At 44.3% G+C, this 25,428-nt stretch overlaps 3 protein-coding genes across 3 annotated transcripts in view; 2 read left to right on the top strand and 1 right to left on the bottom strand.

Moving 5' to 3' along the window:
- RAD51C (RAD51 paralog C) overlaps positions 1 to 11,441 on the bottom strand; it is a 42,797-nt gene extending 31,356 nt beyond the window's left edge. The window contains exons 1-3 of the mRNA XM_050764737.1: positions 11,229 to 11,441; positions 8,808 to 9,066; positions 7,134 to 7,300 (exon numbers count right to left, since the gene is read on the bottom strand). Of these exons, the coding sequence (XP_050620694.1) occupies positions 7,134 to 7,300; positions 8,808 to 9,066; positions 11,229 to 11,346 (544 nt within the window). The 5' untranslated portion in view covers positions 11,347 to 11,441. The remainder of the gene's footprint in view (positions 1 to 7,133; positions 7,301 to 8,807; positions 9,067 to 11,228) is intronic.
- A 545-nt stretch (positions 11,442 to 11,986) lies between these two features.
- The window catches only part of TEX14 (testis expressed 14, intercellular bridge forming factor), a 144,234-nt gene continuing 130,792 nt past the window's right edge, over positions 11,987 to 25,428 (top strand). Inside the window, exon 1 of the mRNA XM_050764814.1 lies at positions 11,987 to 12,084. The gene's annotated coding sequence lies outside the window, so the exon portion shown is untranslated. The remainder of the gene's footprint in view (positions 12,085 to 25,428) is intronic.
- The window catches only part of IGBP1C (immunoglobulin (CD79A) binding protein 1 family member C), a 31,931-nt gene continuing 18,505 nt past the window's right edge, over positions 12,003 to 25,428 (top strand). The window contains exon 1 of the mRNA XM_050764751.1: positions 12,003 to 12,084. The gene's annotated coding sequence lies outside the window, so the exon portion shown is untranslated. The remainder of the gene's footprint in view (positions 12,085 to 25,428) is intronic.

The following is a 25,428-nucleotide window of genomic DNA, read 5'->3' on the forward strand; positions in this document are numbered from 1 at the left end:
GTTCTCATTTGTATAACAAAATTCTTTAACAGAAAGATGACAAACTGTAGCAAAATTACCATAAACTATCAGTTCACAATTTCTGATCTCTCTCTTAATTTGTTTAGAGGTAAGGTCTCACTCTGACGCCCAGGTTAGAGCACAGTGGCACAATCATAGCTCACCACAACCTTGAATTCCTAGGCTCAAGGGATCCTCCTGCCCTAGCCTCCCAAAGCACTGGAATTACAGGCATAAAGCACTGTGTCCAGCCCCTTGAATTTTTTTTTTTTTTCCCAGATAAAGTCTTACTCTGTTGCCCAGGCTGGAGTGCAGTGACATGATCTCAGCACACTGCAACCTCTGCCTCTTGGGCTCAAGCGATTGTCCTGCCTCAGCCTCTTGAGTAGCTGGGATTATAGCCACTCCCCACCACACCTAGCTAATTTTTGTATTTTTAGTAGAGACGGGGTTTCACCATGTTGGCCAGGCTGGTCTTGAACTCCTGACCTCAAGTGATCAGAGCCACTTCAGCTTCCCAAAGTGCTGGGATTACAGGCATGAGCCACCACACCCAACCTGATCTTTTACTTTCACATTTTCCACTGTTTCCTATTAGGCAATGTAAAATTATTTATAAACATATATAACCAGTATTTTAATGCCTGCCTTTTCATATTTCTAGTCACTGGCTTCATTGAACAGAAGTAACATAATGGAAGTTTCTCTTTCTTGTTTTTTTCTATAGGACTACAAATTAAGAGTTAATGGCAGCCTGGACAACATGGCAAAATCCCATCTCTGCAAAAAATACAAAAATTAGTCAGGTGTGGTAGTGTGCAACTGTGGTCATAGCTACTCAGGAGGTTAAGGTGAGAGGATCGCTTGAGCCTGGGAGGTCAAGGCTGCAGTAAGCTGTGATAGCCACACTGTACTCCAACCTGGGTGACAGAATGAAACTCCGTCTCAAAAAAAAGAAAAAGAAAAGTTAGGAAAAAATGTTCAAATGAAGCATTTTTTCTCTTGAATGCTGTAGTACAATTTGATATTTAATACCAACAATTATATAAAATCTTTCTTAGCTTTGATGTTTAAAACAAACAGTTTGAGGCCGGGAGCAGTGGCTCACACCTGTAATCACAGCACTTTGGGAGGCTGGGTGGGTGGATCACTAGGTCAGGAGTTCAAGACCAGCCTAGTCAACATGGTGAAACTCCATCTCTACTAAAAATATAAAAATTAGCCTGGTGTGGTGGTACACACCTGTAATCTCAGCTACTCAGGAGGCTGAGGCAGGAGACTTGCTTGAACCCAGGAGACGGAGGTTGTAGTGAGTCAAGATCTCACCATTGCACTCCAGCCTGGGCAACAGAACAAGACTCTGTCTCAGAAAAAAAGAAAAACAAACAAACAAACAAAACAGTTTGGTTTTACATCTATTTCAGAGAAAAACCAATAGAGTTACTGCATTTTCTCTTTTCTTTTTTCTTTTTTTTTGAGACAGAGTCTCCCTCTATCCCCCAGGCTAGAGTGCAGTGACACAATCTCAGCTCACTGCAAGCTCTGCCTCCCGGGTTCATGCTATTCTCCTGCCTCAGCCTCCCAAGCAGCTGGGACTACAGGCACCAGCCACCACGCCCAGCTAATTTTTTGTATTTTTAGTAGAGACGGGGTTTCACTGTGTTAGCCAGGATGGTCTCCACCTCCTGATCTCGTGATCTGCCTGCCTCGACCTCCCAAAGTGCTGGGATTGCAGGCATGAGCCACGGTGCCCGGCCAGTTACTGCATTTTAAAATGTACTTAGCCAGGCACGGTGAAACCCCGTCTCTACACGGTGAAACATGCCTGTAATTCTAACACTTTAGGATGCCAAGGCAGGCAGATCTCTTGAGCCCATGAATTCAAGACCAGTCTGGGCAACATGGCAAAATTCCGTCTCTATAAAAAATGCAAAAAAAAAGTAGCTAGGCATGGTGGTGCCCACCTGTAGCCCCAGCTACTTAGGGGGCTAAAGTCAGAGAATCATCTGAGCCCAGGGAGGTCAAAGCTGCAGTGAATTGTGATCATGCCACTGCATTTCGGCCTGGGTGACAAAGTGAGACCATTTCAAAAAAAGTAAAATATTAAAAATAAAATGTACTTAAATTTTAACTCTCAAAAAACAAGAAGCTATATTTTAGAATCGAAAATATTTCCGGCCGGGCACGGTGGCTCAAGCCTGTAATCCCAGCACTTTGGGAGGCCGAGACGGGCGGATCACGAGGTCAGGAGATCGAGACCATCCTGGCTAACACGGTGAAACCCCGTCTCTACTAAGAAATACAAAAAACTAGCCAGGCGAGGTGGCGGGCTCCTGTAGTCCCAGCTACTTGGGAGGCTGAGGCCGGAGAATGGCGTGAACCCGGGAGGCGGAGCTTGCAGTGAGCTGAGATCCAGCCACTGCACTCCAGCCTGGGCTACAGAGTGAGACTCCGTCTCAAAAAAAAAAAAAAAAAAAAAAAAAAAAAAAAAAAAAAAAGAAAATATTTCCTATTGCAAATATACACGTAACAAGAGTCAAATTTTCACCAAAACAATGCCAACTTAATCAATCTCATATCAATCATTTAAAAACTTTAGGCCAAGTGTGGTGGTTCACACCTGTAATCCAGCACTTTGGGAGGCCAAGGCAGGTGGATCACGAGGTCAAGAGATCGAGACCATTCTGCCTAACACGGTGAAACCCCATCTCTACTAAAAATACAAAAAATTAGCCAGGCATGGTGGCAGGCACCTGTAGTCCCAGTTACTCGGGAGGCTGAGGCAGGAGAATGGCGTGAACCCGTGAGGCGGAGCTTGCAGTGAACTGAGATTGCGCCACTGCATTCCAGCCTGGGCAACAGAGTAAGACTCTGTCTTAAAAAATAAATAAGTAAATAAATAAATAAAAATTAAAACTTTACATCCCAGTGCTATACCTACTCTATTTACGGTAAGGTTTTAAGACACTAATACAAACACACATAGTGGCATGGGTAGCTTTAAGGTATAGGGGAAGAAAAATTTTTTTCCTGCCACCCTCTTAGGTTTCTTGGCTGGAGCCCTGTAAATCGGACTGACAAAAGATGGATTAACAAGAGAAAAACAGTTTTTTAATCATGCATAGTGCATGTAACAACACAGGGAAGTCCAGAGATTAGTAACTCAAAAGTTTGGTTAGATTTGGGGCCGGGCACAGGTGTTCACACCCATAATCCAAGCACTTAGGGAAGCCAAGGTAGGAGGATCACTTGAGGTCAGAAGTTTGAGACGAGTCTGGCCAACATGATGAAACTCTGTCTCTACTAAAAATACAAAAATTAGCCAGGTATGGTGGCATGCGCCTGTATTTGCAGCTCCCAGCTACTTGGGAGGCTGAGTCAGGAGAATCACTTGAACCTGGGAGGTGAAGGTTGCAGCGAGTCAAGATTGCGCCACTGCACTCCAGCCTGGGCAGCAGAGCCAGATTCCATCTCAAAAAAAAAAAAAAAAATTTGAGCTTATCTTCCCGAAGGTACAATAAATTTTTAGAGAAGTAACAAGACAAAGGAAAAGAACCATGAGTCTCTAAAGGCAGCAAATATTGAAACTAATTGGAGATAAAAGATAGCTAGTAAAATTTGTTATGTACGCTGATAACGGTCGAAAGTTGTCTGCGGCGATTAACTTTTGTCTTCCTGGTAAGAGAGGGAAGATGGGACTCTTCTGTACATTTATATCCTGTATTTAGGAAGGGTAGACAGATTTATCTGTTTCTTCTCAATTGCCTTCAGCTCAAAATAATCCTTATGCCAAAGTGGCTTATTTTGGGGTAGCATATTCTGCTAGGGCCCAAAGGGCTTTCAGTAAGCATGCCGGTCATCAGCAAAATGGGACACTTAGTACCTTCATTAAAAAAAAAAAAATCCAGCTGATTACACTCATTTAAAGGAAATCTTATGAAAAGCATTTTTTTTAAAACTTCTAGAGGAAAGAATAAAGACCGCACATCCAAAAAATAAATAAAACAAAGAAAAAGAAAACCCATAGCTCACGCCTGTAATCCCAGCACTTTGGGAGGCTAAGGCAGGCAGATCATGAGGTCAGGAGTTTGAGACCAGCCTGGTCAGCATGGCGAAACCCCATCTCTACTAAAAACACAAAAAATTAGCCAGGCATTGTGGTACACGCCCGTAGTCCCAGCTACTCAGGAGGCTGAGGCAGAATTGCTTGAACCCAGTAGGCAGAGGTTGCAGTGAGCCGAGATCGTGCCACTGCACTCCAGCCTGGGTAATAGAGCGCGACTCCATCTCAAAATAAATAAATAAAAAAGAAAACAGTCACTCCGTAAGCCATTTAATTTATAAGTAATTGAAAGGGTAAGAACTTGAATATAAATTTCCTTTCTTTTCTTTTGAGAAGGGGTTTCACTTTGGTCGCCCAGAATGGAGTGCAGTGACGCCATCTCGGCTCACTGTAACTTCCACCTCCTGGGTTCAAGCGATTTTCCTGCCTCAGACTCCTGAGTAGTCGGGATTATAGGCACTCACCACCATGCCCAGCTAATTGTTCGTATTTTTAGTAGAGATGGGGTTTCACCATGGCTCCTGACTTCAGGTGATCCGCCCACCTAGGCCTCCCAAAGTGTTGGGTTTACAGGAATGAGACACTGCACCCGGCCTACAAATTACCTTTCAAAAATTGTTTTAGGCTGGGCACAGTGGCTCACGCCTGTAATCCCAGCACTTTGGGAGGCCAAGGTGGGCAGATCACCTGAGGTCAGGAGTTCAAGACCTGACTTGCCTACATGGTGAAACCCTGTCTCTACAAAAAATATAAAAATTAGCTGGGCATGGCCGGGTGTGGTGGCTCATGCCTGTAATTCCAGCACTTTGGCAGGCAGATCACGAGGTCAGGAGATCAAGACCATCCTAGCTAACGTGGTGAAACTCTGTCTCTCCTAAAAATACAAAAAAAATTAGCCAAGCGTGGTGGTGGGTGCCTGTAGTACCAGCTACTTGGGAGGCTGATGCAGGAGAATAGTGTGAACCCAGGAGGTGGAGCCTACAGTCAGCCAAGATTGCGCCACTACGCTCCAGCCTGGGCGACAGAGCGAGACTTTGTCTCAAAAAAAAAAAAAAAAAAAAAAAACTAGCTGGCCTTGGTGACACATACCTGTAATCCCAGCTACTCAGGAAGAGGCTAAGGCAGGAGAATCGCTTGAACCTGGAAGGTGGAGGTTGCAGTGAACCGAGAGCATGCCACTGCACTCTAAACTGGGCGACAGAGCAAGACTCTGCCTTGAAAAAGAAAAAAAAGACTGGCCGGGTGCAGTGGCTCACGCCCGTAATCCCAGCACTTTGGGAGGCTGAGGCGAGAGGATCACCTGAGATCAGGAGTTCGAGACCAGCCTGATCAACATGGAGAAACTCTGTCTCTACTAAAAATACAAAATTAGCTGGGCATGGTGGCACATGCCTGTAATCCCAGCTTCTCAGGAGGCTGAGGCAGGAGAATCCCTTGAACCTGGGAGGTGGAGGTTGCGGTGAGCTGAGATTGTGCCACTGCACTCCAGCCTGGGCAGCAAGAGCGAAACTTCGTCTCAAAAAGCAACAACAAAAAATTGTTTTACAGTCACTTTATTTTCACATAACTGAAGGGGTGGCCTGCCCCTTCACACCTGTGGGTGTTTCTCGTTAGGTGGAATGAGAGACTTGAGAAAAGAAATGAGACACAGAGACAAAGTATAGAGAAAGAAAAAGTGGGCCCAGGGGACCGGCGCTCAGCTTACAGAGGACCCACGCCAGCACCGGTCTCTGAGTTCCCTTAGTATTTGTTGATAATTATCTTTACCATCTTAAAGATAAGGGAGTGGCTGGACAATAGGATCATTGTAGGGAGGAAATCAGCAGTAGACATATGAACAAAAATCTCTGTGACATGAATAAGTTTAAAGGAAAATGCTGTGCCTTGAGATGCATATGCAAACATCTCCATAAACCTTTTAGCAGCATTGTTTCAGCCTATCACATGGGGAGAAACCTTGGACAATACCTAGCTTTCCAAGCAGAGGTCCCTGGGTAGTCGAAATTAAGAGAATGGTGATGACTTTTAACCAGCAAGCTGCCTTCAGGCACTTGTTTAACGAAGACACATCCTGCACAGCCCAAAATCCATTAAACCTTGAGTCACCACAGCACATGTCTCTTGCAAGGACAAGGTTGGGGGTAGGGTCACAGATTAACAGCATCTCAAATACAGAAATGGAGTCTCTTATGCTTACTTCTTTCTATATAGACACAGTAAGAGGCTGATCTCTCTTTCTTTTCCCACACATAACAAGCACCAAAAAACACCTCCCAAACACTTTAACAATTAGTGCAGTTATGAAATCAGCTATATAATCAAAGCCCCCAAGTCAATCTGCTTAACAATTCAAACATTTCAGACGTGGTTTTTTTTTTTTTTCTTTTTTTAAGAGACAGAGTAGTCTCACTGCTGCCTAGGCTGGAGTGCAGTGGCGCAATCTGGGCTCACTGCAACCTCCGACTCCCGAGTTCAAGTGATTCTCCCGCCTCAGCCTCCTGAGTAGCTGAGATTACAGGCATGTGCCACCACACCTGGCTAACTTTGGTATTTTTAGTACAGACAGAATTTCATCGTGTTGGCCAGGCTGGTCTCGAACTCCTGACCTCAGGTGATTCACCCGCCTCAGCCTCCCAAAGTCCTGGGATTATAGGCATAAGCCACTGCACCTGGCCTCAGACGTGGTTTTCAAAGCTACTTTGGTTTTTGGAAAACCAATATGGAAGCTATTATACATTGAAACGCTTTTAACAACAGCTGCTTATATTAAGGTGTCCAAAACCATTAAATTACACCTGATAAGATGCAGTATGATGAATGAAATACATACATAGGTTTTGTCCCAAAGCTCCTACAGGAAGAAGTGAGGGCCATAAAAGGGGAAGAAAAAAAAGCCAGTCCAGGCTGTGGCATTTCTCATTTTGCAACAGTAGTAAAAGAGTTTAACACTAGTTCATGGTCAAGTCATTAGGCTTCACATCCAAATGGTCTGTTGCTGAGGTCTGAGATGGGCACAAATGCAAATTGCTTTTACTAATACAGAAAAAAAGAGGATCATTTGCTAACTTACCCTCTCCCTTGTGTTTTTCTGCTATAAGCTGAAGGTGCTGAATGCAGGCAGTAGCAAGGTCTACCACTCTATCAACCATAAAACTTCCCTCTGTATCAATAAAAACTGCTTCACCTGCCACTCCTCCAAAACATTCTGGTATCTGCACATCTACTGCCAATTGCATACTGTCAATAAAAAGATGACAAATAACCAAATCATCATGATGATCTAAGGCAGTGTTTTTGAAACTCTAGATAATAACAAGTTAGGTACCACTAAAGTTTTATAAATGCAAATATGTTCCCCAAGGCAACAGAAATGTCTAACTCTTCATGACTCCAGATATAATGTGAACCAATCGACCATATGTGAATCAACTGGATTGGGGGACAGCATGCCTATAAAACCAAGATTAAGGACATTTTATTTTATTTATTTTTATTATTATTATTATTTTAGACGCAGTCTCGCTCTGTTGCCCAGGCTGGAGTTCAGTGGTGTGATCCCGGCTCACTGCAAGCTCCACCTCTTAGGTTCATGCCATTCTCCTGCCTCAGCCTCCCAAGTAGCTGGGACTACAGGTGCCCGCCACCACGTCCGGCTAATTTTTTGTATTTTTTAGTAGAGACAGGGTTTCACCGTGTTAGCCAGGATGGTCTCGATCTCCTGACCTCGTGATCCACCTGTCTCGGCCTCCCAAAGTGCTGGGATTACAGGCATGAGCCACCACGCCTGGCCGATTAAGGATATTTTAATTATTTCCAGGCCTCTCAAAATGGAGCTCCTTATTATACATAAATCTACTTACAGAGTCTTGCTCTGTCACCCAAGTTGGAGTACAGTGGCATGATCTCAGCTCACTGCAACCTCTGCCTCCTAGGTTCAAGCAATTCTCCTGCCTCAGCCTCCCGAGCAGCTGAGACTACAGGTGTGCACCACCATGCCTGGCTAATTTTTTGTATTTTTAGTAGAGACGGGGTTTTGCCATGTTGGCCAGGCTGGTCTCGAACTCCTGATCTCAGGTGATCCGCCCGCCTCAGCCTCCCAAAGTGCTGGGATTACAGGTGTGAGCCACCACCCTCAGCCTCTTTTTTTTTTTTTTGGAGATAGGGTCTCACTCTGCTGCCCAGACAGTGATGTGATCAAGGCTCACTGCAGTTTCGACCTCCCCAGCTCAAGCAATCCTCCTGCCTCAGCCTCCCAAGTAGCTAAGATCACAGGCACACCACTCTTGGCTAATTTTTCATTTTTAGTAGAGTCGAGGTCTCACTATGCTGCCCAGACGGGCCTCAGACTCCTGGACTCAAGTGATCTTCCTGCCTCAGCCTCCCAAAGTGCTGGGATTATAGGCATGAGCCACTACCCCAGCCATAAATCTACTTTCAAACATCTGACTTTCAAATATCGTCTCAGGAATGAATAAAGCAGAAACTTACCGTTTAACCTTAAGACTGCACTACAATTTGCAAAAGAAACATTTTTTCACATCAAAATAATTGCATCAATTTATCAAGAAGGGATACTGAAGTAACACAAATAGTAAGTTAATTTTTGTTTAATGCACATATACACTTAAAATTAACAGCACATATATACCTTATTTGGTTTCCTGACTGTAAACCAACAGTACAAAATACTGCTTTCATAATATGTTATTAAACCCACCCTTAAAAGGAGAACACTTTATTTTACCATAATTGTGTTTTTCCAACACCTGGTGCACCACAAATTTCTGTTGTTTTCATTAAGGGTACTCCACCCCCAAGAATATCATCTAGTGCTGAACAGAAGGTAATTATGAAGCCCTGGGTATGCTCCTGCTCAAGAAGTTCCAGTGCTGTACACTTCTTGCCTGACTCAGATGTACCAGCATATCTTGGTTTATTTGTGAGACATTCTCTTCTGATAATTTGCAGAGTTTCTAAGGCTTCCGCTTTAGATATCCCAACTTCTGAAAGTAAAATAAGAAAAAAAGAACCCTAATTTCAGAGATTTAAAAGTGTAACATGATAATGGCTTGTCTTCATTAATTTTAATTTTTAGACAAGAGTGATGCTAGGAGTAGAGAAACATAAAAATGCAACATTCTATCAACATTTAATTTTTCAGTTTGGCCGGACACAGTGGCTCATTCCTATAATCCCAGTACTTTAGGAGGCTGAGTCAGCTGGATCACCTGAGGTCAGGAGTTCAAGACCAGCCTGGCCAACATAGTGAAACCCCGTCTCTACTAAACATACAAAAATTAGCCAGGTGTGGTGGCATGCATTATAATCCCAGCTACTTGGGAGGCTGAGGCAGGACAATTGCTTGAACCCAGAAGGTGGAGGTTACAGTGAGCAGAGATCGCACCATTGCACTCCAGCCTGGATGACAGTGTGAGACTTCGCTTCAAAAAAAAAAAAAAAAAAAAAAAATTCAGCTTAATAAAGGCATTTGTTGCCTTAGTCATCACATAAAGAATTACCTATTACCTCAGAAACAATTCAACTAAAGCATTTCTGAGTACCTACAAGTGTCTCAGGAAGCAGAAATAAAAATGTACTCACTATTACCACACTTTTACTATCTCTTTTGGTCTTATGAAGCCATAATTATCTTGCTCTCATAAGGTATACAAATTATTTTTCAGATGAGAATGAAAACAGATTTTTTAACTGCCTACAACAAGGTACAACTTTAAGAAGCAAATATGCATATATTATTTATAATAAAAACTTTTCATGGAAATAACTGATGTAAAAAATTCATGTATCACTCCAAACTAATGAGAATATCCAATGCATAAGCATTTTAAAGAATACATTTATGCGTCCTCGACTACACAATTTCACCCATCTGACAGTATGGCCTGAGAAGAGAATATGGCAATTACAAAACAAGCTGGTAAAGAAATAATGGTGAGGATGACATCACGTATCAGTTTATCAGTGCTTGATCTGGTAAGAATATGAGCCATAAATACGGGGCTAATAAAAGACAATGGTGATGAGAGCATTTAGGAAATGAAAATCCTATCCAGTTCAAGAGCCTGAATGCTGGAATCAGATTGCCTGGGTTTGTAAATCCTGGCACCACTTACTGCGTGACTTTGGGCAAGTTACTTCACTTTTTCTTTTTTGCTCAGATTTTTTTCTTCTATAAAATGGGAATGAGACGATACATGTAAAAAGCTTGGTAGAATATCAAGGCTGTCTAAAATGGTCAACAGTTGTTAGTGATTATTATTATTCAGAGTCTTATATTTCTTCTTTGAAAAACCAACTTGAAGAAAAAAGAGCCCATCAAATTTTGGGGGACACAGTCTGCGTGCGGTATGACTTAAACAGTTAAGATTGGGTCTACAAGACTTATTCTTTAGAGGTGAATCGAAACCTCCGTATTTTCCACCATTAAGGGCAGTAATTTAAAATTCTGTTCCATCTTCTTCAGTGAATAGCACAGGTCTGGACATGTCATAGTGTAACGTGCACGAGTGACCACGCCAGCTTCATATTTGTATACCTCGGGATGCAGTGGTTCCCATCTGCAGTGCTCTGGAATATGAGGTTTTGGGTGTTTCAGTGAATTACGCAAAAGGAGAATATTACCGCTTCCTCAAGATTCCGGGGATTCTACTCCCTTTCCCATTCTTAGTGTCTCTAGTCCTACACAAATCCTGCATTTCTGAAATTTAACCCTTACCCCTTGGATCTTGGAACAGCAAAAATTAGACAACCAATTCTGACTCCACCATTTCCTAACCCACTTAGCATGAACAGTTACCTAACTTCCGCAAGATACCAGTTCTCTCATCCATATACTGAATAAAATACATATACTGAATAAAATAATCTACGTAAGCAGGTTGAGGGTTAAATGAGACAATCCTCAAAGCATTCAGCAGGCATTGCCAGAGGAAACGCAATTAGTAAATGTTTTCACGACCACAGTTCTCCTAACCATTCAGACAACTTGTAAGTGGAGTCAAGTAGCTGTTTCACGTTGTAAACGCGGACGTGGGAGGCAGCAGAATCTAACGGAGACTGGGCTGAAGCCCGAGGCGAAAGAGCGAAGACTGAGGCGGCGCTGACGGCGGCCGGTGTGCCTCAGCTTGCCATCAGGAGTCGTTACCTTTGCTAAGCTCGGAGGGTTTCACCTCTAGGAGTTCCTCAGCAGTCTGGAAACCCGCAGACACCAGCTTCACCCGCACCGCTGGAGACAGCGGGAAACTCACCAAATCCCGCTGCATTTCAAAGCCAAACGTCTTGCCGCACAGGCGCGCGAGCTCAGGGACCAACCCCGGAGCAGCCAAACTGCGCACGCCCTCGGCAGGGCGTGCGGCGTGACGTCAGACGTAAAGCGGAAGGGGCCGGCTTTGTGGCTTCGCTGCACGCGGCTCTGGGCCTTGCAGCTCTGCGCAGGCTTGTAAATTTTCACACTTGTGCACTATTCCGTTATGATTCCCCAAAGTCCCATTTAGAGATTCCCCATCAAATGTACACCCTGACTGTAAAACGATGGACGGAGACCATAGGATGGACAGCCAGGCCCAGTGGGTTCTCCACACAACATTTCCTTGCCTCCACTGTGGCCTGTTAGGTGAAGCCTCAGAGTTACTAATAGGAATGATCTCGAGTGGGAGTAGTGAGTGTAACGAGCACACACTGGCCAGTTTCCATTATTTTGGTGTGAAAAGCTCAGGGAATTACGAGTAATCTGCGTCTTCATTGTAGAGTTGCAGTCTCTTGGCTCTTCCCGCTGACCGTCCCCCTTTTGTGACCCCCCCCCCCCCCCCCCCCCCCCCCCGCGCCATTGCTTTTCCCGCTCTCGCGAGGGATTGTGGGCCAGCCCCCAACGGCCGTTGGGAGGCATCGCTTCCCATTCCGCGCACCCACCCACACCTACCCGGGAGTCGAATGTCTAGCATGGGGGTTTCTGAGACCGTTATTTCTTCATGGCCTGCCTAACTTAAGCAGTATCTGGAAAAGTAAGCAACTAACGTCCCTATTAGTAGGTCTGGGGTCCTGAGAGGGAGGGGCTGGGCTACACAAGAGCTCCATTTGTGGTACAGAGTTGGGAAGGGGCGTTCAAACCGTGGTAGTGGCCACTTCTAAATTACAGAACTTTGGGGAGGAAAGGAAGCAGTTTAGAAGGTGGTTTATGAGATCTTTCCTTGTCTCAGTGAGTGTAACTTATTTAGCAGGGGGTAACTTATTTCCTACCTATTGGCGATGATTTTTTTTTTTTTTTTTTTTTTTTTTTTGAGACAGAGTCTCACTGTGTTGCCCATGCTGGAGTGCAGTGGCGCCGTCTCAACTCACTGCAACTTTTGCCCCCCGGGTTCAAGTGAGTCTCCTGCCTCAGCCTTTCGAGTACCTGGGATTACAGGTGCATGCCACCATGCCCGGATAATTTTTGTATTATTATTAGAGAAGAGGTTTCACCATGTTGGCCAGGCTGATCTTGAACTCCTGACCTCGTGATCCGCCTGCCTCGACCTCCCAAAGTGCTGGGAGTACAGGCGTGAGCCACCGTGCCCGGCCCTGTTGGCAATGATTCTTAGTCTTGACTTTTCTTCCTAGCTTAGAGAAACTTTCTAAATATTGCAAATCAGAGTCCTCTACATACTTACATCTAAAAAAGGAAACAACGTATGTTGAGCACTTTAGCAAATCCCACACATTTCAAATGGGCATAGCCATGCCAAAAGGAAGATAAGGACATAGAAGCTCAGCATATAGTTTGATATCAATTCTGATGAAAGAAAGCTGGCCGGGCACAGTGGCTCATGCCTGTAATCCCAGAACTTTGGGAGGTCGAGGCAGGTGGATCACCTTGAGTTCATGAGTTTGAGACCAGCCTCAACAACATGGCTAAACACCGTCTCTACCAAAAGTACAAAAAATTAGCCAGGCATGCTAGCATGTACTGGTGGTCCCAGCTACTCAGGGGTCTGAGGTGGGAGGATCCCTTCGGCCTGGGAGTGAGCCGTGATGGCACCACTGCACTCCATCCTGGGTGACGGAGTGATACCCTCTCTCAAACAAACAAAACACCTCAGCACGGTTTTCTTAAAGCCAAGATTCAAACCTAGCATCCGTTTTACTACCCTGATCTATTAAAATTTTGAGTCCCTACTGGTGGGGAGAATACAAGAAGCATTTATACCCCATTTGGTAGGTCAGAGTAAGTCTTGTAGGACTGACCAAAATCTGGTTGGCCACTCAACCCATTGCTTAACTTCTAATATGGTCTATATTTGAGCACTCAGCACATAAATACTATCCTCAGGGAGAATTCACGCTTATGCTTATAAACCACCCAGATTCTCGGGTAAAGAAAAAACATGGTATTACCACATTCAACAATAAGTCTTCAGTTAGTTTGGTCAAACTCAGTGGAATCGGTGGTGTTTAGAATTTCTTTCATTGACAGTGGAAAGTTCAGAACTACTCTGGCCTGGCACAGTGGCTTAAGCCTGGAATCCAAGCACATTGGGAGGCCTAGGAGGGCAGATCGCTTGATCTCAGGAGTTTGAGATGAGCCTGAGCAACAGGGCAAAACCCCATCTCTATAAAAAATACAAAAATTAGCCAGCATGGTGGTGCATGCCTCTAGTCCCAGCTACTTGGGAGGCTGAGGTGGGAGAACTGATTAAGCCTGGGAGGCCGAGGTTGCAGTGAGCTGAGATCGCATAACTCCACTCCAATCTGGGTGACAGTGAGATTCCATCTCAAAAACCAAACCAAACAAAAACACACTCAACTCTATAGCTATACAATTAAGTGCTGTTAATATCTTTTGCGGATCATAAGGTCAGGAGATCAAGACCATCCTGGCTAACATGGTGAAACCCCATCTCTACTAAAAATAGAAAAAATTAGCCGGGCATGGTGGCGGGCACTGGTAGTCCCAGCTACTTGGGAGGCTGAGGCAGGAGAATGGCCTGAACCCAGGAGGCGGAGCTTGCAGTGAGCCTAGATCGCGCCACTGCACTCCAGCCTGGGTGATAGAGTGAGACTCAGTCTCAAAAAAACAAAAATCTTCTGGCCCTTGCCTATAATAATAATTTTCATCATCATTCTTAAGAGGTCTTTAATGCAATTTGCTTTGTAGTCATGCTTTCAAACTGGGATCCAGGTTTTTGAAGCCAGGCACTAGGAACTAAACAAAGCTATGGGATAAATATGGAAGGTGCACCTTCTTATATTATCACTTTTCTCAAAAAAATATTTCAGGGAGGGAAGAGTTAAATGATTTACCTGGTAAGTCATTTGAAATGGTTTATATTAAGCAAACATTACGTCTGTGTAGTATGGATAAATCATTAAAAATTTTGAAAAAGAAAATAAACATTAATAGAATGTGGGGTAGGCCGGGCACGGTGGCTCACTCCTGTAATCCTAGCACTTTGGGAGGCTGAGGTGGGTGGATCATGAGGTCAAGAGATCAAGACCATCCTGGCCAACATAGTAAAACCGTTTGTCTACTAAAAACACAGAAATTAGCTGACGCGTGCCTGTAGTCCCAGCTACTCAGGAGGCTGAGGCAGGAGAATTGCTTGAACCCGGGAGGTGGAGGTTGCAGTTAGCTGAGATCGGGCCACTGCACTCCAGCCTGGCAACAGAGAGAGAGTCCTTCTAAAAATAAATAAATTGGCCAGGCACAGTGGCTCACGCCTGTAATCTCAGCACTTTGGGAGGTTGAGGTGGGTGGATCACGAAGTCAGGAGATTGATACCATCCTGGCTAACACGGTGAAACCCCATCTCTACTAAAAATACAAAAAATTAGCTTGGCGTGGTGGTGGGCACCTGTGGTCCCAGGTATTTGGGAGGCTGAGGCAGGAGAATGGCGTGAACCTGGGAGGCAGAGCTTGCAGTGAGTCGAGATCGCGCCACTGCACTCCAGCCTGGGTGACAGAGCGAGACTCCATCTCAAAAAAAATAAATAAAATATACATATATAAATAAATGTGGGGGTAAAATGCAAATATAAAAATAAAATTTAAGCCGGGTGCAGTAGCTCACGCCTGTAATCCCAGCACTTTGGGAGGCCGAGGTGGGTGGATCACGAGGTCGGGAGATCGAGACCATCCTGGCTAACACAGTGAAACCCCATCTCTACTAAAAAATATAAAAAATTAGCTGGGTGTGGTAGCATGTGCCTGTAGTCCCAGCTACTCGGGAGGTTGAGGCAGGAGAATCGCTTGAACCCGGGAGGCGGAGGTTGCAGTAAGCTGAGATTGCGCCACCACACTCCAGTCTGGGCAACAGAGCTAGACTCCGTCTCAAAAATAAATAAATAAATAAATAATGAAAAAAAATAAAATTTAAGAGAAAAGTATGAGCTCAGAGACACATCAGGCTTAAACTGGATACTTCAGTAATCTCCCAAACCCCCCTGGGAATATGTTTTGGTTTTTCTTGCAACTTGAGGTTACCTCAAAAAAATTTGAGAGACATTCCTATGGGCAAACCAGCATGGGCTGCGGAGTCATACAGATTTGGATTTGTATCACGTGTTTGGAAGTTACCAACCATGTGACCTTCAGCAAGTTACTCAGTCTCCTCAACTGCAAGTAGAAAGTATTATTTCCTGGGGTTTGGTCAAGATTAAATTAACACATATACAGTACTTATCACAAAAAAAAGGTACATAATCTGAGTCTGTTTCTCAGTTTTTACAGTATTCTAATGCGCATATTCAGTTGGAATAAATCCTTATAGAATACCTAGCTCAGCAGAATGCTAATGCTAAGACGTTTTTTAAAAATGTTTACAATTAGGCCAGACACAGTGGCCCACACCTATAATCCCAGTACTTTAAGAGGCTGAGGCCGGCAGATCACTTGAGGTCAGGAGTTCAAGACCAGCCTGGGCGATGTGGTAAAACCCCATCTGTACTAAAAACACAAGATTAACTGAGGGTGGTGGAGGGTGCCTGTAATCCCAGCTATTCGGAAGGCTGAGTCAGGAGAATCACTGGAACATGAGAGGCAGAGATCGCAGTGAGCTGATATCACGACACTGTACTCCAGCCTGGGCAACAAGAGGAAAACTCAGTCTCAAAAACAGAACAAAACAAAGTCTACAATTGTAAAAGTGCCGAAGTAGAGTACTTTTATATATTTTATTTTCTTTGACTTGATCCACAGTAGTCCTATGACTGGGGTCTCCATTCAGGATTAGCACTCTGAAGATTGGATCACTAAAACAAGATTAAATACTTATTAATTGCTAGTTTTGTGCCAGATGACAGGGTAAACAGGACAGATTCTCTGCCCTCGTGGAGCTTATAATCTATCAGGATCTTTATTATTTCTGGCATGTTGCATTTCTGACTTGTGTAGCTATCTTGATGTAATTCTAAGGGTAGGAAGGAGCTATTGCTGCTAATATCTATAGTTAACCTGCCAGAGTATTCCAATAACAAGACATTTTCAGGTTGACTGGGCTGTTTCTGGAGATGTAGGAGAGGAATAATATGAATACTTTTGTTATAGCTGGGGAGAAGTTTATTTTTTTTTAGCCTAAGAACATAGAACTTTAAAAAATGGTAACCACGGCCGGGTGCAGTGGCACACGTCTGTAATCCCAGCGTTTTGGGAGGCTTAGGTGGGTGGATCACTTGAGGTCAGAAGTTCAAGACCAGCCTGGCCAACATGGTGAAACCATGTCTGTACTGAAAATACAAAACTTAGGCGGGTGTGTGTAGAGCACCTGATTGTGTCGCTGATCAGGGCACCACTATGTAACCCACACGGACCTATGGGCTGAATAAAGGAGGGCGAACGTGGGAATAAAAGACAAGAGACAAAAGAGTATATTTGGAAGAAGGGGTCAGGGGGCACCTTGCCTCTAGTGGACAAGGGCCCTGAGCTTTACACAGCCCTCTGTATTTATTAGGTAAAAGAGATAGTGAGAAGGCAGGTGGAAGAAGGGGTCAGCTGCTCAGTCCAGAGTAGGCTTGCAAGACGTATTCTCTAGATGTTGCAGTAGATAACCTCAGTGCCAGGGAGTGATTGCTTCCAGCAAATCTTCTGTCAGCAGGAGCAGTCATGAGTTTGTTCACATCCTGCATTCATGATTAACAGTTTGCTGTTTGATCATAGAGCCTCCAGTGGAATGCTGAGTTGGTCACATCCCACTTACCTTCAGCTCCCTACAGGTGTGGTGGCGGGCGTCTGTAATCCCAGCTACTCAGGAGGTTAAGGCAGGAGAATCTCTTGAACCCCAGAGATGGAGGTTGCTGTGAGCTGAAATTCCGCCACTGCACTCTAGTCTGGGTGATTAAGCGAGACTGCATCTCAAAAGAAAAGGTAACCTTTCTTGTTCAAGTGGATTTGGGAATAGGAGAAAGAAGTGAATGTTGTTCAGACTGAGGGGAAAAAAAAAAAAAACCTCTGAATCAAGGCATAGCTTTAGAGGTGGTTATGATAAAGCTTCCTTCTTTAAGGCCTCAGCCATATATAGTAGCAGTATCAATTTTACAAGACCTTATACATAATAGAAGCACAATATGTATTTGTTGTCCATAGACTCCTTGAAACATTCTTCTTAGTTGGCTTTTGTAATGCCACACTTCTGATTTCTTTTCTACATGTTGGGCTTTTCTGTTTCTTTTGCAAGCACATCCTCCATAACCTGGGCATGGCAGTGACTCTCAAATTTGTATTTCTAGCCCTGACCCTCTGTCCTCTAGATACAAAAATCTAATTGCCTACTGGACAATTCAAAGTCTCCTCCAACTCAGCCTATCTTAAATCTAACTCATTATCTTCACCCCACTCCCAGAACCTTGCCCTCTTCCTGCATTTCCTGCCTCCATGAACCACATATCCATCCTTCCATCTGCATAAACCATAAACCTAGAATCATCCTTGACACCTCCTTACCTTTCACTCTGCATGTTCACTGCACTCCAGTCATGGAGTGCAGTGGCATGATCATATCTCATTGCAACCTTTAACTCCTGGGCTCAAGGAAGAGGTACTTCTGCCTTTGCCTCCTAAGAAGCTGAGACTAACGGGCACATGCCACTGTGCCTAGCTAATTTTTAAAATTTTTTGTAAAGACAAGGTATTGCCCAGACTGGTTTTACAAGTCATCCTCCTGCCTCAGCCTCCCAAAGTTCTGGGATTACAGGTGCAAGACACCATGGTCGTCCTGGCATGATCTTTTTACAGTACATTTCAGTTATGTCACTCCTTATTTTGCTCTTTTTTTTTTTTTTTTTGAGACGGAGTCTTGCCCTGTCGCCCAGGTAGGAGTGCAGTGGTGTGACCTCAGCTCACTGCAACCTCGACCTCCCAGGTTCAAGTGATTGTCCTGCCTCAGCCTACTGAGTAGCTGGGATTACAAGTGCACACCACCACACCCAGCTAATTTTTGTATTTTTTTTAGTAGAGACAGTGTTTCCCCATGTTGGTCAGCCTGATCTTGAACTCCTGACCTCAGGTGATCCACCCACCTCAGCCTCCCAAAGTGCTGGGATTACAGGCATGAGGCACTGCACCACATCTTATTTTGCTCTTAGGATAAAGACCAAATTTCCTAATAAGGCTTAAAAAAAGCCTTGCATGTTTTGGCCCCTGTTTTTCCTCTTTAGCTTCTTCCTTTTCCTCTCTCCCATTTGCTTCCTATACTCCTGCTACTTTGCCCTTTTCTTAGTTCGTTGTGTATGCTAGGCCTCATCCCTCAACAGTGTTTGCAGATGTCTATAATATTACCTCTCCCTCCTTCACCTAATTAACTATTTATCTGTCAAAATTCCTTTTTTTTTTTTTTTTTTTTTGACACCGAATCTTGCTCTGTTGCCCAGGCTGGAGTGCAGTGGTGCAATCTCGGCTCACTGCAATCTCCACCTCCCAGGCTCAAGCGATTCTCCTGCCTCAGCCTCCCAAGTAGCTGGGATTACAGGCGCCTGCCACCACGCCTGGCTAATTTTTGTATTTTTAGTAGAGACATAGTTTTGCCGTGTTGGCTAGTCTAGTCTTGAACTCCTGACCTCAAGTGATCCACCCACCTTGGCCTCCCAAAGTGCTTCAAAACAGGTCCTTCAAAACTAGGCCAAATCTAAAGTATTCAATTTTTGTATTCTGACTTTGGTAACATGTTTAGAAGGTCTATACAAAATTATAAATGGATTTTTCATTTGTATTATTTCTACATATGGTTTAGATCTACATGTGAATCTTTTTTATTTTTTTATTTTATTTTCTAACGACCCATTCCTTCAACATTTGAAATTTTAATTTATATGATTTTTTTTTTAGACTGAGTTTTGCTCTGTCACCTAGGCATGATTTCTGCTTGCTGCAACCTCTGTCTTGAGGGTTCAAGCAATTCTCATGCCACGGCCTCTTGAGTAGCTGAGATTACAGGCGTGAGACACCAGCTTATTTTTGTATTTTTAGTAGAGACAGGGTTTTGCCATATTGGCCAGGCTGGTCTCGAACTCCTGACCTCCGGTGATCTGCTCACCTCTGCCCCCCTATTAATCTATATGATTTTTAAAAAAATAAATGGTAGGAGGAAGGAAACTTTTTATTTATTTATTTATTTTTGAGACAGTGCAATGGCACGATCTCTGCTCACTGCCACCATTGCCTCCCTGGTTCAAGTGATTCTTCTGCCTCAGCCTCCAGAGTAGCTGGGATTCCAGGCCTGTGTCACCATGCCTGGCTAATATGGAAGCAATTTTTTTTTTTTTTTTAGACCGAGTTGCACTCTTGTTGCCCACGCTGGAGTGCAATGGTGTGATCTCAGTTCACTCCAACCTCTACCTCCCATGTTCAAGCGATTCTCCTGTATCAGCCTCCTGGGTAGCTGGGATTACAGGCACCTACCACCACGCCTAGGTAATTTTTGTATTTTTAGTAGACAGGATTTCATCATATTGCTCAGGCTGGTCTCATGCTCCTGACCTCAGGTGATCCACCCACCTTGGCCACCATGCCCAGCAGAAGCATTTTTTTTTTTTCTTTCCAGTTGTGACCTAATTTTTGGAGCAGTCTTTGAAATAATCAGTTCCTTCCCTATCTATATGAAATGCTACCCTTATCATATACTTTTATATGTGTAGGTCCTATAGTCCTGGAATAAAACCTCTTGAGTAATTGTGTCTCATTTATTTAATTTTTTTTTTTTTTTTTTTTTTGGAGACGGAGTCTTGCTCTGTCACCAGGCTGGAGTGCAGGGGTGCCATCTCGGCTCACTGCAGCCTCCACCTCCCGGCTTCAAGCAGTTCTCCTGCCTCAGCCTCCTGAGTAGCTGGGATGACAGGGATGCGCCACCACGTCCAACTAATTTTTGTATTTTTAGTAGAGATGGGGTTTCACCATGTTGGCCAGGATAGTCTCAATCTCTTGACCTCGTGATCTGCCTGCTTCGGCTTCCCAAAGTGCTGGGATTACAGGCGGGAGCCACTTCACACGGCCAAGTGTCTCTCTTTTTTTTTTTTTGAGCCAGAGTCTTGCTCTGTTGCCCAGGCTGGAGTGCAGTGGCATGATCTCAGCTCACTGCAACCTCCACCTTCCAGGTTCAAGCAATTCTCCTGCCTCAGCCTCCTGAGTAGCTGGGATTACCGGCATGAGCCACTATACCCGGCTAATTTTTGTATTTTTAGTAGAGACAGGGTTTCACCATGTTGACCAGGCTGGTCTCGAACTCCTGACCTCAGGTGATCCGCCTGCCTCAGCCTCCCAAAGTGCTGGGATTAGAGGTGTAAACCACCGCGCCTGGCCAATTGTGTCTCTTAATAATGTACTAGATGCAGTTTATAAAGATTTTATATGTTTATTTATATTAGTATTTAACAAACATTTCCTCTTTTTTTTTTTTTGAGACGGAGTCTTGCTTTGTCACTCAAGCTGGAGTGCAGTGGCATGATCTCAGCTCACTGCAACCTCCACCTCCCAGGTTCAAGCAATTCTCCTGCCTCAGCCTCCCCAGTAGCTGGGATTACAGACATGTGCCACCATGCCTGGCTAATTTTTATATCTTTAGTAGAGATGGGGTTCCGCTATGTTGTCCAGGCTGGTCTTGAACTCCTGACCTCAAGTGATCCAGCAGCCTCAGCCTCCCAAAGTGCTGGGATTATAGGCATAAGCCACCGTGCTCAGTCTTTCCTCATTTTTGTCTTTTTTTTTCTTTTTTTTGAGACGGAGTCTCGCCCTGTCGCCCAGGCTGGAGTGCAATGGTGTGATCTCGGCACACTGCAAACTTGGCCTCTCAAAGTGCTGGGATTATAGGTGTGAGCTACCACACCCAGCTCCTCATTTTTTTCTAATCAAAGAAATGTGGCTCTTCTCAAAGGGTATTATGGTATGCAGGGCCTCTGTGAGGATTATAACAGTAGCATTTTTTGTAACTTGCTTAGAGTTACAAGACAGTGGAGGACAGACATCTTTTTGCCTAAGGCTGACTCCCCTGAATAGATATTTTGATAACTAGGCCAGTAACAGTGAAATTTTTGTGAAATATTGAAACTGGGACTTGTGAGGATTCACGGGCCACTTAAGACTCTGTAGGCTGGGCAGCCGGGCATGGTGGCTCACGCCTGTAATCCCGGCACTTTGGGAGGCTGAGGTGGGCCTATAAATTATCAACATTTTGTTTTGTGAAATAAAACACACTTTGAAATCTGGTTGGAGGAGTGGTCGCGGTGGCTCACACCTGTAATCCCAGTACTTTGGGAGGCTGAGGCAGGTGGATCATTTGAGGTCAGGAGTTCAAGACCAGCCTCGCCAATGTGGCAAAAACCCGTCTCTACCAAAAATATAAAAACTAGCTGGGCATCGTGGCACATACTTGTAATCCTAGCTACTCAGGAGGCTGAGGCAGGAGAACTGTTTGAACCCGGGAGGCAGATGTTGCAGTGAGCCAAGATGGTGCCACTGCACTCTATAGACGACACAGCAAGACTCTGTCTCAAAAAAGAAAGAAAGAAAGAAAGAAAGAAAGACTCCGTGGCCTGGGCATGGTGGTTCCATGCCTCTCATCCCACCTGTTTGGGAGGCAGAGATGGGTCAACTGCTTGAGCCCAGGAGTTTGAGCCTGGCCTGGGCAACATGGTGAAACTCCCTCTCTACAAAAAGTACAAAAATTAGCCAGACATGGTAGTGTGTGTCTGCAGTCCCAGCTACTCAGGACGCTCAGGTGGGAGGATCACTTGACCCCTGGGGATCAAGGCTGCAGTAAGCTGTGATGGTGCCGCTGTACAATAGCCTGAAGAAGGCACTGCTAGTCACAAATCTTCTGAAACTGGCATTTTGGTTGTTTAAGAACTGTTTGGTGGTAACAGCAGTATAGTTCACATACATCACCTTTTCCCTTACATGAGTTGTTCCACCAGATTTCTTTTTGCTTTTCTGTTTGAGACAAGAGTTTCCCACTATCACCCAGGCTGGCGTTCAATGGCATGATCTTAGCTCACTGCAACCTCTGCCTCCCGGGTTCAAGTGATTCTCTTGCCTCAGCCTCCTGAGTAGCTAGGATGACAGACGCGCACCACCAGATATTTTTGTGTTTTTAGTAGAGAGAGGGTTTCACCATGTTTGCCAGGCTAGTCTTGAACTCCTGGCCTCAAATGATCCACCTGCCTCGGCCTCCCACAGTACTGGGATTACAGGTGTGAGCCACCACAACCAGCCCTCCAACCAGATTTCAAAGTGTGTTTTATTTCACAAAACAAAATGTTGATCATTTATAGAGCATACATATACATATATGTGTACATATATATATATTACATAATACTTCTTTGAAATGTATATAAAAATTGATAGACTGTCAGAACATCAGACTTGAGAACACGTGTCTGCTTGCATCACAGAATCCCCTACCTCCTTGTCCCAATATTATTTTTCTCCCCATCTAAGACACCTCTATGTTCTCAGTTGTTGCTTGTTTATCAAGATTTTTATTTATTTATCATTAGAGACAGAGTTTCTTGTCACTCAGGCTGGAGTTCAATGGCATGATCTCGGCTCACTGCAGCCTCTGCCTCCTGGGTTCAAGCAATTCTCCTGTCTCAGCCTCCTGAGTACCTGGGATTACAGGCGCCCACCACCATGCCTGGCTAATTTTTTTTATTTTTAGTAGAGGGTTTCGCCATGTTGGCTAGGCTGGTCTTGAACTCCTGACCTCAGGTGATCCACCCACCTCAGCCTCCCAAAGTGCTGGGATTACAGGTGTGAGCCACTGTGCCCGGCCCAAGATTTTTTAAAACAGCATTATTTCTTCCTGTTGTAAAGATGAAAAACTATGAGCTTGAAGTCACAGACAAGGGAAAAGAAGTTGTAAACTCTGGCTAATTAATTTTGGCAGAGGAGAAGATACCAGAAGAGTCATTCTGTAAGATAAAAGATGTGGGAAATTAGGGTGATTCTAGTGTGATCTTGGAAAGACAATTGAAGAACACTGTTAACTCTGAAACTCCAATTCTAATTTGTTTTTTTTTTTTTTTTTTTTTGGTTTTTGTGGGGTTTTTTTTGAGATGGCGTCTCGCTCTGTCGCCCAGGCAAGAGTGCAGTGGCGTGATCTCGGCTCACTGCAACCTCCACCTCCTAGGTTCAATAGATTCTCCTGCCTCCTGAGTAGCTGGGATTACAGGTGCCTGCCATCACTCCCGGCTGACTTTTGTATTTTTATTAGAGATAGGGTTGTACCATGTTGGCCAGGCTGGTCTCGAATTTCTGACCTCAAGTGATCCGCCAGCATCAGCCTCCCAAAGTGCTGGGATTACAGGCAGGAGCCACAGCTTCCAGCCTGCTTCATTCAAAATTAGAATTAGCGTTGTGCAATTGATCTTTCAAGTAAGATTGATCCTTTGCTGCATGTTTGAATGAGCATTTTGTATGTAAGCATGACACTTTGGACTGGTAGGTAACCTATACGGAGATTGGATTTTCAGATATGTAGACTGGATTTTCAGAAATAATTTTACCAAATTTCATGTTTTCAAACTTATTCAGGTTACGTGCATAGCAACTTGTTTAACTGTGCAAGAAACCAGTGCACGCCTGTTTTCACAGCTGCTGGGGAAGGCTGAAGCTGGAGGATCCCCTGAGGCCAGAAGTTCGATAATTACTGCACCCCAGCCTGGGCAACAAAGCAAGACTGTCTCTGGGAGGGGAAAAAAAAAAGAGAAAAGACGCCATAGTGACATCATTAGCGCCAAACCCTTAAAGGCAGGAGCTAGTTTACGTCATTTATCTTTTAATCTGTAGAGCATTTTTGAGTTTTATGTCAGTTATGTCACCAAGCATACTAGGAAAGGACATGCTGAATAAGATCATCAAAAGGGGTGTGGAGTGCCGGGCGCGGTGGCTCAAGGCTGTAATCCCAGCACTTTGGGAGGCCGAGACGGGCGGATCACAAGGTCAGGAGATCGAGACCATCCTGGCTAACCCGGTGAAACCCCATCTCTACTAAAAAATACAAAAAACTAGCCGGGCGAGGTGGCGGGCGCCTGTAGTCCCAGCTACTCCGGAGGCTAAGGCAGGAGAATGGCGTGAACCCGGGAGGCGGAGCTTGCAGTGAGCTGAGATCCGGCCACTGCACTCCAGCCTGGGCGACAGAGCGAGACTCCGTCTCAAAAAAAAAAAAAAAAAAAAAAAAAAAAAAAAAAAAAAAAAAAAGGGGTGTGGAGTATGTAGATAAGCGCAGTGACTGCTGGCTATTTGTACCCTAGGCTTATATTTCCTAAGATTTTGAATAGCCAGATATTAAAAATATAGCTGCTGGATTATTGTAATTTGGAAAAAAATCTTTATTTCAGAAATTAGGGGGTCTGAAGAGCACATGAGAAAAATGACCCTATATTGAGAGTGGTTTGAATCTAAGGGTTAGCTCCCAGGCAGGTCGCACGACTTACGTTTACCCAGCAGAGCAACTACCATGATTACAAAAGTGGTTTTCCCGAAATGATTGCTTGTGTGTTGTACTGTGGATGTGTGTCTAACTTGTGGTAGTGAGGACTGTATTTGTACTGTTTCGTGTTCTGGCTTGTTTGTGAAAAATGTTCCTTGCATCTTTACTTCTTAGGTTCTCCTGTATTGTGTTGTAATCTTGTGTTATGTCATAATTCTTGTTTTGGAATACCCAGAGATTGATGTCTGAATGGCCAATTTTCTGGAGGCTCTAAGGGAGTGTTACCTTCACATTTTTCTTGTTTGTAGCCCTTTCCTTTTCAAAGCTAACAATTTAGCATCTTCTGACTTTTCTTCTGTCTTTATATATTTTTGTGAACCCCCAGAGTCCTTCTGCTTTTTTTTTTTTTCTTGGAGACCGAGTTTTGCTCTCGTAGCCCAGGCTGGAGTGCAATGG

This window comes from Macaca thibetana, chromosome 16, assembly GCF_024542745.1.
Source record: "Macaca thibetana thibetana isolate TM-01 chromosome 16, ASM2454274v1, whole genome shotgun sequence".
In the NCBI taxonomy this organism is placed as follows: domain Eukaryota; kingdom Metazoa; phylum Chordata; class Mammalia; order Primates; family Cercopithecidae; genus Macaca; species Macaca thibetana.